At 38.1% G+C, this 13580-nt stretch overlaps 3 protein-coding genes across 4 annotated transcripts; 2 read left to right on the forward strand and 1 right to left on the reverse strand.

Moving 5' to 3' along the window:
* On the forward strand, positions 1–5543 carry LOC135607939 (pre-mRNA-splicing factor 38-like). Its single transcript, XM_065100198.1, has 6 exons — positions 1–343; positions 445–566; positions 687–777; positions 2015–2144; positions 2232–2299; positions 4881–5543. The coding sequence occupies exons 1-6, from the start codon at positions 54–56 to the stop codon at positions 5359–5361; spliced, it is 1182 nt and encodes a 393-aa protein (XP_064956270.1). The 5' UTR covers positions 1–53; the 3' UTR covers positions 5362–5543.
* Positions 5544–6345: 802 nt separating this feature from the next.
* LOC103979316 (UDP-D-xylose:L-fucose alpha-1,3-D-xylosyltransferase MGP4) lies at positions 6346–9747 on the reverse strand. Its single transcript, XM_009395413.3, has 4 exons — positions 9152–9747; positions 8889–9050; positions 8535–8750; positions 6346–6742 (listed from the first exon to the last, which is right to left on the reverse strand). Exons 1-4 carry the CDS (start codon positions 9677–9679, stop codon positions 6533–6535), a joined length of 1116 nt encoding a protein of 371 aa, XP_009393688.2. The 5' UTR covers positions 9680–9747; the 3' UTR covers positions 6346–6532.
* A 537-nt stretch (positions 9748–10284) lies between these two features.
* LOC135584512 (small ribosomal subunit protein uS8my-like) lies at positions 10285–13247 on the forward strand. Of its 2 annotated transcripts, none has more exons than XM_065100200.1 (3): positions 10285–10515; positions 11173–11321; positions 12973–13247. In XM_065100200.1, exons 1-3 carry the CDS (start codon positions 10386–10388, stop codon positions 13069–13071), a joined length of 378 nt encoding a protein of 125 aa, XP_064956272.1. In that variant the 5' UTR covers positions 10285–10385; the 3' UTR covers positions 13072–13247. The 2 variants fall into 2 exon arrangements, with proteins under 2 accessions (XP_064956272.1, XP_064956271.1); XM_065100199.1 differs by having other exon boundaries at positions 10301–10515; positions 11161–11321.
* Positions 13248–13580: the final 333 nt, after the last annotated feature.

Here is a 13580-nt window from a genome sequence, read left to right on the forward strand (position 1 = left end):
AGGGTTAGGGTTTGGGTTTGGGTTGGGGTTGCGGGGAGGAGGAAGCGGCAACAATGGCGAACCGGACGGACCCAGCGGCGAAGAGCATCCATGGAACGAACCCTCAGAATCTCGTGGAGAAGATCCTGCGCTCCAAGATTTACCAGAACACATACTGGAAGGAGCAGTGCTTCGGCCTCACGGCGGAGACTCTCGTCGACAAGGCGATGGAGCTCGACCACCTCGGGGGCACGTACGGTGGCAGCCGCAAGCCCACCCCCTTCATGTGCCTCATATTGAAGATGCTCCAGATCCAGCCCGACAAGGAGATAGTCGTTGAGTTCATTAAGAACGACGAGTACAAGTAATTGGATACGCTGTTTCCGCCTTGTCATTTCGGTTGTTTCCAGTGACCCTCCTTGCGGCCGCTCGAAAAATTCGATTTTGATGTGGATTATTTGGTAGGTACGTTCGGGTTCTTGGGGCGTTCTACATGCGGCTCACGGGGTCGGTGACGGATGTGTATCGATATTTGGAGCCACTCTATAACGACTATCGGAAACTTAGGCTGAAGTTATCTGAAGGAAGTAAGATCTGTAGTTATGATTATTGGCCTCTTTTTTTTCTGGTGGTACGTGTAGCTAATTGTTTCATTAAAACAATTAACTTCACTTATTAAATTTGTAATTGTTGATGGTTCATTACAGAGTTTTGCCTGACTCATGTGGACGAAGTCATCGATGAGCTCCTTACAAAGGATTATTCATGTGACATTGCACTACCTCGTGTCCAAAAACGGTACTTATGATGCAACTACGAAGTTTTACTTATTGTTGTATAATTTTTTTGGTGATAAATATTTGATGAGAAAATGCCATTAATTTGCTTTAACGGGAGAAGCTTCTATTTTACTGATATTGAGATTGTGAAGCTGTGCAACCACTGAATTGAGTTGATGAGGCGTTTGCACAGATGGTCCTATTCTTACTCGGAATTAAGTTGAGGGAGTCATAAAAATTATCAGATGGAAGGTTTCCTTTAAAGTTTGGCTGGGAACTAGATTCTTCTAACACTAACCACCTTGATGTTTCCAGATCTTTTTGTTTACCTTGAGATTTGGCATATGTCTTTGTAGGTTCTGAGAGATTTCTACCATCTACTTCTGGACTAAAAAATGTTTCCTTGTTGGAAGGAATTCCAGTCCTGTATGACATTATTTTCTTTGTTATCTTTCTTTAAGAGATCATTGATCAGTACTTATTCTATTTGAAAATATTGAATCATTTTCAATTTTTTGTCTACAAAATTAAAATTGTAATCCAAGTGTCCTGCTGCATATCATATTAGGATAGTTTCTTTTGAATGACAATCGCTGATTTTTTGTATACAATTGAGCTGATAAGCTGCTGTTGTTCCACTTCTGGTTTCAAGGCCCTTTTTAATTGTTCAAATCACATTCCATAAGAGCTGCATTTAGTAAATTCAGAATATTTGATTAATTTTTTCCTATTACCATGATCAGAACCAAGTTCCACAATATTTCTTAATCTCAAAATATTTAATTATTCTTTTTTCTATTGGCACGATCAGAACCTGGAAGGGTTCTTGGGCATTAAACATGGTTATCAAAATTTTTTCATCATTAAAATGTCATTATTATTTGAATAAGGATGCAATAGGAGCTTGGTACATGCTTCCATCCACAAACTGTTCTTGTCCAACAGAGTGGTATAATGTTTCATGGCAAGGTGATATACTTTTTTTGTGAGTTTGGACATGTCCATTCTTTTCATGAATTGTTGTACTGTGGATATATTACTGTTACTATACATATTAGTTTGCAATTTAAGAAATATTTGATCTTTATCTAAAGCTCTAAACTATTTGATTTCAGTTCTTGTTCTTCAGAGTTCAGACTGACTGAGCAGTGGACAAATTTTAATCAATATATATGGCAGTCTCTTTCATGTATTCTTTCACATGTTTATTTATAGAATTTATCTCAAAAGGAATAAACTTGGTATATGGCATTCAGATGGACCCTTGAAGCTTGTGGGTTGCTAGAACCAAGAAGAAGTGCTTTAGAAGATGATTTCGAAGAGGAGGAAGAGAAAGAAGAGGAGGAGCAAGCTATGGACTCTGTAGAGGATGATACTCATGAAAAGGCAAGTATTCCATTCATATTCTTGTGTTATGTGGTTGATTTTTATGGTTGACACTTTTGCCTAATTATTCACCATGACTTGTATCAGAATTATTATCGTGGACGGAGTCCTATAAGGGAAAGGGACAGGGATAGAAGACGGGACAGGCAGTATAGGTACAGTATACTGCATAAAACTGTCTTACTCGTGATTATTTACATCATCACCTCAGTTTTAATTATTTTTTCAAACAGAGAAATTTTTAAAATTTTGGTGTTATTATTATTCTCTGATAATTATGATACCTTGATGCATTTAATGAATGCATGGCTTATCCATTTTTTTTTGCAAGAGCATGTTTTGATATAGCATTCAAGAGTACCAACCAGAGAAATCCAAATAAGGGAAAGTAACAACTTTGGTATCTGACTTTTTATGCCTGGATTTTTCGCATGTTATGAGCTGAAGTAGTATAACAGCTTATGCTGCAATTCTTATCATTGATTTTGTTTCTAAGGGATCTCAGGTTGTTTTGTTTGGAACTTCATTATTCTTTTGATATGCACAACTTTCCTAGTTTTTACCGAGTTTTTCCATCTTAATCTTCAAGGTTTTGTATGGTTGGGAAGGACTTGTACGGATTAAATTGGTGGGACCATTGAAATTGTATACTGTTGATTAGCCCATAGCGATTTGGTTGCTTTGCCAGTAATACCAATCCACATTCTAAGAAAGTTTCTAGAAAAATACAGGAGACACTGTTCTGGATAAATACATTTAGGCCTATAATACGTATATCATTTCAGAGAGAACAAATTTTGAGGATGTTGGTTGCTTTTGGATACCATAAAGTTTTATGTTTCTAGTTGTCTAAAGTAATTAAAAATTTTAGAAAAAAACAAAATCCTGAAAAGGTTATAGTTAACTAGAGATTGCATACGTCTATCGAATTCTTTGAAGAATGTACCAGTTATGTGCATTCAGGGAAATGTCTGGTCATGCATTGTTACATACACATGACCATTTTTTTAATGCATTATGCATTGTTACATTATAGTTTTCCTGTTATTTTTTGTTAACAGCTTGATTTTACTCTCTTTTTCCTATGAAAACTTGGTATGACGTCTGTTATTTGCACACATTCTCTCTTGTTATATGGTGAAGATTACTTGTTCAGTCTTCTGCTTTATGATAGAAGTTCTGATTATTTCTTCTCGAAAATGTTTGTGCATAAAGATTCTTGGTGATGTAGTTCATGAATTACAGGAGATAAGCATCATGACATTTTGGATGAGCTAACTCTTTCCATCAGAGCCTATGATTTAGCTTTAACATTTATAACCAGTACAATAAAATTTGTTATATTTTGTAAATTTTTACTGTTCAATATGCACCTTTGATCGATTGTGTGTTTGGCTTCCATTTGCTGTTATATGTTGGATTTATTTTGAGAGTTCAAGCATTAGTTAGTATTCTGATAGAATTAGATGATGTTTAGGGGAGTTCCACTGGGGCTGGCTTACTGATATGTTTTATATATATTTAATTTTGATCTAGTGAAGGTAGTGGAAGCTTCTATTTTTGTACTTTTCCGATCTGCAACATCGACTTGTTATCATGGCACTAGAACTCAAAGCCATGGGTAGATCAAACAGCTTCCTAAAGTGATCAGCGATGACCCTGCCAGGTTTCTCTGTACTGATAGTGTGCAGTGAGAAGTATGATGGGTCGAACAAGTACAATCTAAAAACCATAAACCTTATGCTACTGAAGATGGATTCTTTTACCTTTCTGTCGTTGAATTGTAGCATCTCAAATTTCTATGTCTAATTGATGCATGTTGTACTCTAGGTAAAGGATTCTTATGACAAGGCTAATTGTAGCCTGAAGTTCTTATAACCCATCAAGTCTTGACCAATTCTTGTTGAATAACACACAGAGCTCTTTCAAAAGCTTCATCAAAATTTTCAAGAAAATAATAATGAGAAATATGCTAATTATCACACACTGCTTTTTATCAAGGACACAATAGAGTGGTGCGGTGGCTAGGTAAAAATTTTCCTGTGCAACTGCCAAATGGGACCATGTTGTGTGGTCATTCATTCATCACAATGTATTCTTGTTTTCCCTCCCTAACACTTTGTTCCTTAATTTTTCGGCAACTACATCTACAATTGGGCTCTGAAATAATCTTCTGATGTCTGATTTACAGCAACAAGACATTGTTAAGCTGATTGAAATCTTCTTTTCCACAACTTGACTGTCCATTAAAATATACAAAAAATAAATATCATGCATTATCATTTGCAGCATAATATTGATTTACAGATGAAACCATAGTCATGTTTGTAGTGATTTAATATTGTAGAAGTATACTTGAAGAAGACCAAAAATCATGACTGGAAAAATTGTTGCTGGATTGTCTTCTGGTTAAACCGTTTGGATTGTTGCATATTTAGGTTTTTCTTTGATTGCTGGTTACTTCCACAGTTGCACTGAAATGCCCCCTGATGGGATCCTGTCTGTATCCTACCTACCGTGTGACACACCTGCTTGCTGGTTCGCTCAACATCTGAGTTTAGAATATAACAAAAGGATTCTCTCTTATATCCTTCAAGTCAGTATTTGTGATTGTACCAATTAGCACATTCTAGTAATCCTGCTTGTTCTGTGCGGCTTATCTTACTGATTTTGTGCTGGTTGCCAATAATTTGTTGAATAATATATGATGTCTTGATCAACTCTTTCCTCTGATAGGGATAGGGACTATGAACGGGACTATGGTAGAGGACGTGAAAGAGATCGAGATAGAGATCGTGACAGAGATAGAGAAAGGGACAGGGACAAGGATAGGGATAGGGATAGGGATAGGGAGAGAGACCGACATCGGCTTAGAGATGACAGGGACTATGGTCGTGAAAGGGAGAGAGAAAGGGACAGGGAAGGACGAGAGCGGGAAAGAAGAGACAGGGAACGAGGAAGGCGAAGGAGCCGTTCAAGGAGCAGGAGCAGGGACCGCCGAGACAGGGATCATGAAGATGGAGATCATCGCAAGAGGCGAACTCGTGGCAGTGTTAGCCCACGGAGGCGGCCAGAGGATGATGGCAGCACCAGAGATGAGCCCAAGAAGAAAAAGGAAAAGAAAGAGAAGAAGAGCGACGGTACTGATCACCCAGATCCTGAAATCGCTGAGGCCAATAGGTTACGAGCTTCCCTTGGGCTGAAACCGTTGAAATGATTCCTCCTTTTACAACTTCATATGATGTTTGAGATATCGACTCTCTTCTCTTTTGGTAAAATGAAGAACATAACAAGATAGCTGGTGTGTAGCTTTATGGGGGCAACCTAGTGATTTGTTCTGCATGTATTTCCTTGAGCATTGAAAATATGTTGTACTAAAATCCTTCCTTTTGCTCTTTATTCTGTTATTTGTTGTAAATATCTGATCATGGACTTCTCCTAATCTAGATCATAGATTTTCGTTAATAATGCTGGTGGATTTGCTTTTGGCTTGCATGGGTAGGGAGCCCCATTTTTATTTGTCAAAGGTATTACGCAAAGCATACTTCATAATCCAAGAGAATTCGATATACTAACTTGACATCAGATTGCCGAATTTATTTGACAGGTCGTGGTTTGATGTTGTTTTTATATGTTGCAAGTATGTTTGCAACATTATTGGGAAAAAAAAAGGTTTCTTTTGGATGTGATTATATGTCAATAAAAAATGTCTTAAATGGAAGATAGAAATGCAAAAACATCACATTAAAACTTTCTTTCTTCTCTACCAGGATATTCCCAATTATTCATTTATAAAAAGAGCTAGTTGAAGGCACAAACCAACATAAATGTCCAACCATTAACTAGCCTTTTACTCTGCAATCCTAGTTTTCTGCTTGACATCTACAGACGCTATGGTTGGATGTGTTTGCATCCATAGTTTGTTCCTCTAAAGACTCTTTTAAACATATGTAATTCTTATAACAATAAGGAAGCTATTACAACCAACAGGGAGCAAGTTAACATACTCAAAATCTAGTAAACCCTGAAAAGAACTGTGAAAGATTTTCACTTTGATGAACAGAAGAATAGTTCAATGATTCCATCTTTTAACAAGAAAAGAAGTTTACATGAAATGCAACATTCAATTGCATTTTTTTTAGGATAACTGAGATTGTTAACAAGTTCAATCAACACAAAAAACGTATAGTCCCATGAGAGAGAGAGAGAGAGAGAAAGAGAGAGAGTGGCGATGGGAGAAAGCACACGTTCGCGGAACACAGTTGCATCTTGGTCAGGCTTTCAACACCACCACCAGGTGGCCTCCTCTTTATCAGATTAGGGCGAAAGCCACAGCTTCCCAACCGTGTGGCCGTAATGTCCAACATGAAATCTCATTTGGTGCTTGCTTATATTTGACCAAGTGGTGACTCATGGCTATGATCATCCACCAACCAAAGTCCATAATCTTTGAAACGCTTTATTTTCTTGTCGAAACCAGTAATGTAGTTGTTATGAATAATCACATTCATCCCTTTGGTTTCCTTGACCCAGCTCTCATTCTTGAAATACAAACCCCCTGATGGAAATGCAGCTTGAGGTAGCAAATACAGATCCACCTGCAGTTGTATATCTCAGAAATTAACATCATAGACTTGATAAAAGCTACTCGGCGAAAAAGAAATAGGAAATATAGAGGTGCCAAAAGATTTTCTTAGTCACAGATCACAACTACTAACATATTTAAGAATCGAGGTATATGATAGGGTTAAAGAAAGGCCAAGAGGACTTGTAAAGATAAAGATCAGAGTAAACAATAAGAAATATAAGGTACAGTGAACTCAAGGATATAACAATCACTAATCATAGTACATATCCGAGTAGGAGAAACCTACAACAGAAAAAAGGACTACAGAGAAATTTTCAGTTGATCCAATCACCATATGCATATAGGGAACAGAAAATCAAAACGACTAACTTTTTTATTCATCGGATGCAATCAACAGGAGAAAACAGCACACAGGCACAAGATATAGTTTGCCAATGCATGTTGAACAGGAATCCACATTAATAATAATAGTTTCCAAATTTTAAAATGTTGAACTGGAAATAAATGGTTCAAAGAAAATTTTCTTTTACCTACTACATTCAGCAGAGAAGAAATGAATGGCATGGTTTGATTTGACTTGTAGTACCGAGTACACTGTGAACAACCAATTTATCGGAATTCGTTTTGAACTCTGATGTGAAGTGGAAGTTTGTGACTCAAGGTGTGGGACCATAGAAGATAGAGTTAAGAGTTCTAAAGCATAATCAAATTCCTTCGTGCAAGGCCTTCGACTTAACCATTATCTAAACCTGAATCAAGAGGAAAATTACCAAAGAATCTGAACCTAAACCAAATCATTCTACTTATCATTGATCAGTCGTCATCCATTCTCCTTTCTTTCTCAATTCCATATAATGGGCTTCCAGTCATGTTTCTCCACTTTTCCTTCCAATTTCATATCCACACAAGATCAAGGCTCACTTACCTTCACAAGAAAAGAAGAAGCATAATTTCCCTCACACATACATCACTTCTGGCATAAGATCACATGCAGATAAAATTTCAGTTTTAAGTTACTAGATTTATGTACAGGCATTCAATTAAAGGCAGCTATTTTAATATTTTCCCATCATTTACTCCAAAACTTGCATGTTTCATCAATACAAGCATCATCGTATTTTCTAATGCTATCGGCCATATCCCATGGGATATCTAACATGGAGTTGTTCATCATTTTTAAATTATTAAATGGCCTCCTTTAAACTTGTCTAAAACTTATGGTTATCCTTCATCAAATCTTCAAGTGGCACCGTATGAGATTCCAACAATGTAACATGTTAAAAGAACACTAAAATTATATCGTGTATATAAGTAAACCTGTAACAATGGAATCTTGTTAACACGCTCCCAAATTTCTAATCATCGATAGTTTTAACAACAGAATCTCCTTGTGAACTCAAGTGAATACATGTCATCTTACTTCAACACACTTATATGATTTATGTTCTATCTTATTAAATCATTACTCAGAACCACATTGCTTCTTTTTTAACAGATCTTTACATTCTATACTTGGCACTAATTTTTACAGGCAACTAAAAAAATATAGTATGCATATGAGCTTCATGCATCCCTTGTTTACTCATTTATGAATTAATTCATGTCAAGGCTAATTCAGTTAAACAAAAAAAATGAAAATACTGTAAGTTCGGTGTGCCGTTTCCACAGAAGTACCATAAAAAGTCAGGTTGCAAAATTTAATCTATAAGCCAAATATAGTAGTGGCTACTGTATGGAAAACAAATAAGATACTTGAAATTTTAGTTCCTGATCAACAAAAGATATGGAATCAGATAAATCACCTGCCCAGCAGTTTTGTTGAGAGCCCAGTTGAAGGCAGGCTGGTCGTTCGATTTCCTTTTCACAGACCATGGTTGATTCTGAAGTTCTTCGATCCAGCTTCTCATCACCTCCTTTGCTCCTCTCGTAGGACGGAGAAAAATCATGCAGCTGCATATATAAGTGCGCCCCTTCTTCCCTGGAGGCGGCAAATCATGAGGGTGATTTAGAGGCTTCACCTGTTTGCACAGAAGGATCAACAATTCCGAAGAACATCAAATAACACATTACTATTCCACCCTAAGTGATCTGATCTGCAACAAAAATCCAAACTTTTCCTCTTTTTCCTCTGACTGCTAACATAGCACAACACTTACAGCAGCCATATCATCGGTGAAGTAGACGTCGTGTTTCCCCTTCAGATAAGGGAAGGGATCCGACAACCACAACATATCCACATCATTGTACATCACACTGTATCCCAACTCCAGAATGTGTAGCAAATGGCGAGGCCTGCGGGATGTAAAATTGAAGAACCCCTGTCGAGCAACTCAATCCTCAGTAACATTGCAGCAACATCAGCAGTGGAGAATTGGAGACACGATCTGTGGAAGCAACAATGAGACATCCAGACGAGCACCTGAGATCCAAACTTATGGGCGGTCTGGGAGTCGGGAGCGGGCGGGACAAGGACGGCGTGTCCAGGCCACCTCCGGTTGACCTCGTACAGCGTGGCGTAGTCCTCTGCGATGACGATCACCTGGTCCTGGCGTTTCTGCCGGGCGACGCTGATGAGCCAGTTGTTCAAGAAGGGTAGGTAGGGCCGGCTGACGGCGCAGACGACGACGGTGCCGTTCCGGGCGGCGAAGGCCGCGGCCTGAGCCAAAGTGTAGTCTTTCCACCGGGAGAGGGATCCGTGGGAGGCGCCGAGGTGGGAGGAGGAGGAGGAGGAGAAGAGGGCGGCCATGGGGCCGGACCAGGGGAGGAAGACGCCGAGGAGGACGAGGAGGGAGAGGACGGCGAGGAGGCCGGCGCGGCCAAGGAGGAAGGACGACATGGGGCGGTGCGGCATGCCGTAGACAGCAGCGCGGGGCGAGAGCGGGTAGTTATCGACCGAAGGCGGCGGTGGCGGCTGCGGCTGCTGCTGCTGCCTCAGGTGCAGAGACATCACCAGGAAGCAATTGCTCGTTGTGTTCAGGGAAGAGGAAGAGATCTGCTCCACCGACTGAGATTTCGGTGATGACACCGGAGGAGTAGTAGAACCCAACCAATGGTGGGACCTTTTTCTTGTCGATTTGTCATAAAAGCCCCTGTAGTAGTAAAATTACTAAAATGGACTCCTTTCTCAAACTATCAGTAACAGCTCTCTTTTTGTTCAAATCCATACTTAGCTCCAATCAATGTTTTGTCAGTATTAATTCCAATATATTATATATGTATCCTTTAAATATTAAGTTGTCTCAGTAATTGACTTCCAACCAAAAAATACAGATTATTCAATTTAATTATGATTACATTGGTTTTATCTAAATTAAAGAAGTCATACAAATACTAAATACATAGAATATCTCTACTTTTTGGTATAATTTGTATTAGAGTTTCATCTAACAGTTAACTTATAATAATAGCTAATGGACTACAAAGGCAAATATGTAAATTTGTAGATTTAAAGGGATATATATGTTAAATCACTTGCTTACCCAACCCGACCCAAACCAACGTGTTCATGACGAAAACCGGCTCGAGTTGAACCGGTCGAGCGAGTTTGCATCAACCAAAACCCTCGTTTCGATCGGCGGCTTTCGATGTGTGAGTTGTGTTCTAATCTGTTCTCCGCCTGTGCTTGTTGTCGTTGGTGGTGGAGATAGGGAGAGATGGGCCGAAGGATTCTGAACGATGCGCTCCGCACGATAGTGAACGCGGAGAGGAGGGGGAAGGCCACCGCCACCCTCCAGCCCATTTCCTCCGTCATCGTCTCCTTCCTGAGGATCATGAAAGATCGAGGTCGCTCCTCTCTCTTCTCTTGCTCTCTCGCTCTTGGGTGTTTTTCCCATTCATGCTTCATCCTCGTTGGATTTCTTGGGTTCGCAATTTTTTGTTTTTTTCTTGGAAATGCTTCAAAGTTGGCTTCTTTTTTGCTCCCTTAAATAAAAATGTATTTTTTTTCCTTTTATAATCAGAGTTTGCTTATTCTGCGTTTGTTATCGAGTGTGAATGGATTATTCGACGAGTCAAGGCTATTCATTTAGAATTTTAAACTATTTCAGTAGGTGCTGGAGGAGATAAAAGGAAAGTAAGAGGCTCAAGTGAAAGACAAAATAAGTCTCTTTTTTTCCATTCAGGTTTATAGCAGAGAAAATAAAGAAGTAAAAAAAAGATTTACCTTCTTTCTTGTGTATCTAGATCTTTTGACTTATGGATGATAATGAAATATGAATTGTGAGAAAAATTTAGTTGATGTTGCAAATTGTTGAAATCATTCTTCTTGAGCCATGTTAGATATCTGACGTGAGATATCATTTGGTAGCATTTGTATTATTTCACTTGCATTCTTTGTATTACATAAGCTAGTTTTTTTGCCTTTAGAAAAGGGAATTGTTCTTATCAAAATATAATATCTATTTAGGAGGCCGATAAAATATTTTGCAGGATATATTAAAGACTTTCAGGTTTTTGATCCACATAGAGTGGGAAGGATCACTGTGGAACTGCAAGGAAGGATAAATGATTGCAAAGCCCTTACATACAGACAGGACCTCAAGTCTAGAAACATAGAAGACTACAGATTGCGCATGCTTCCGACACGCCAGGTCTGTTTTTCCTCACATATCTGCCCTGTAAATAGTAAATATAGTTCATAACTTATTATGCAGGTCCTTTCATATGATAATATTTAAAACTTAAGGTGTTTAGTTTCTTATCATGTAATCTAATCTGCAAAACTTTTCTATCTGGCACTTGAATCATTTCAGTGAATTTTATGCTTGGCCTGTAATGAAGAATTAGATCTACAAAGAAACACATAACAGAACAAATAGCAGAGAACTGCAGGAGGCCTATGATTTCTAGCAAAGTGCTACTACTCTTTGTTCTCTTATTTATTCTCTATATCCTTTCCTCTTTTTTGAAAGTGACAGCAAACAATTAATATAGCAACAATTAGGGCAAATAGTATATGATGGCTGAACAAAAAAACACAATAGTAGCGATGTCTTCTTTGTTTCATGTTCATAATCACAAGTTTCTTCGTTTTTCCTTTCTTCATAATGGATTTCTTTCAGATCCCCCTTATTGCATCTCTTCTTCTTTTTCTTCCTCTGGCATTGACAAATTGTCTAGCATTGGCCAAATCTAGCCAACTCCTCTTTTTTTTCCCAGAAGGAATCAAATCACTCCATTCCACAGCTAGGGAATCAAAAACAATATAAGAGTTTGTACAAAAAATCTGTTGGGAAGTCAGATTCCCAACTCAAGTAAGAAGGCCTAGACCTACCAAAGTTAGCCAAAAATTGAGCAGCATCATTGAGCCTCCTAGGGAAGTAACTCCAGTTAATATAGGAAAAGGAGTTAGACAAAAATAACACGCCTTGGAGTATGGAGTGAATGGACCAAGAAATATGTGTTTATCTCTTGATCCATGAAATCACATGCTGAGAATCATAACACATCTTGGAGGATGGTGCGGATGGACCAAGGAAACTGTGTTGATTTCTTGATCCATCAAAAGGCTTGCTGAGAATCAGATCAGACTAGTAGAGCTGAACTCCTTCCTGTTAGCCAACTCCAGTCATCTTAATCAAATCTAGCTGATTTTGATCAAATTCTACCTATAAAACCAAGAGACCAATCAAAATTAGGCCGGCCTAAGATAGCAATATAAGTTGAGTGCATTGTGTTGAAATCTGACAAACTGTGAACTATACTTTGGATTTCCATTTGTTAGGTATCTAATGTTTTCTAAATGTGTTCATCCGTTCTCTTACAATGTTGCGCATATGTTTCTTTTCCCAGCAAGTTCTAATTTACTATAGAAAAATTGTTATGCTTTGTACTTAACCATACTATAGCTTTTCGAGTCATTGGGATTATTTTGGCACAGTTATATAATGAAAATACAAGATGCTTGCTTGTTCATTTGCTTTAGACAGCCTGAAATTTTGAGTTGATGTTACTGCTTTCGAAGAACTCTAGTCTAAGGTGCAACCTTTTCTCCTCCATAGTATAATGAATACATTGAGATGCAAAAAAATGTTGTTGGATTCAACCTACAAATTCTGGTAGCCCAAATCTATGGTTAGTAAGACATATCTTTCTCCGGAAGAGTAATATGATATAGATCAGAACTAAAACTCCACAAAATTCAAATATCATATACCAAAATTTCCTTATTGATATGTACTGTTTTTCCTTTTTAGCTATAAAGGATGATCAGCGATGTTGACTTATTTTATTCATTTGCAGTGGGGATATGTTGTAATCACAACACCTAATGGTGTCTTGGATCATGAGGAAGCTATCAGGCAGAATGTTGGCGGTCAGGTTCTTGGTTATTTTCATTGACATATTGTAGACGTCACATTTCTGAGCTATTAATCACCTCAAATATGTTGGTTCTCCAGTTATTTGTTTTTTTCTTCAGCATCTGACAGAGGGACTGAGCTTGTAGTGTTTTAAGATTTCAACTTTCCTCGGTCATGTACAATAATTTTCTCTCTACTGAATGAGACTTTCTTTTCCTTGTTGTGACAAATGAAAGCTGGACTATTGTGGGGCAACCATTAGGTTTTGTTTTTCCCTGTTGATGGGATGACCCACAGAGCATGTAAATTATAGTAAAGCTGTTTCAACCAGATTCTTATAGGTATCTATCTATTGGTTATGATAAAAAAACTTTTAGAGTAGATTAGGATACATAATGACATGTAGGAACCTACGTCCATGAAGAGAAGCACTACTGTTCATATCTAGCCGCAGCTGCACCTCACATTCACCCTGAAATAGCTATCAAAATGTAATAGTTTGAGAAAATATTAATATTGCCTTTAGTATTTAGCCAAATGCACCAAACA

Source organism: Musa acuminata, chromosome BXJ2-3 (assembly GCF_036884655.1).
Source record: "Musa acuminata AAA Group cultivar baxijiao chromosome BXJ2-3, Cavendish_Baxijiao_AAA, whole genome shotgun sequence".
Lineage (NCBI taxonomy): Eukaryota > Viridiplantae > Streptophyta > Magnoliopsida > Zingiberales > Musaceae > Musa > Musa acuminata.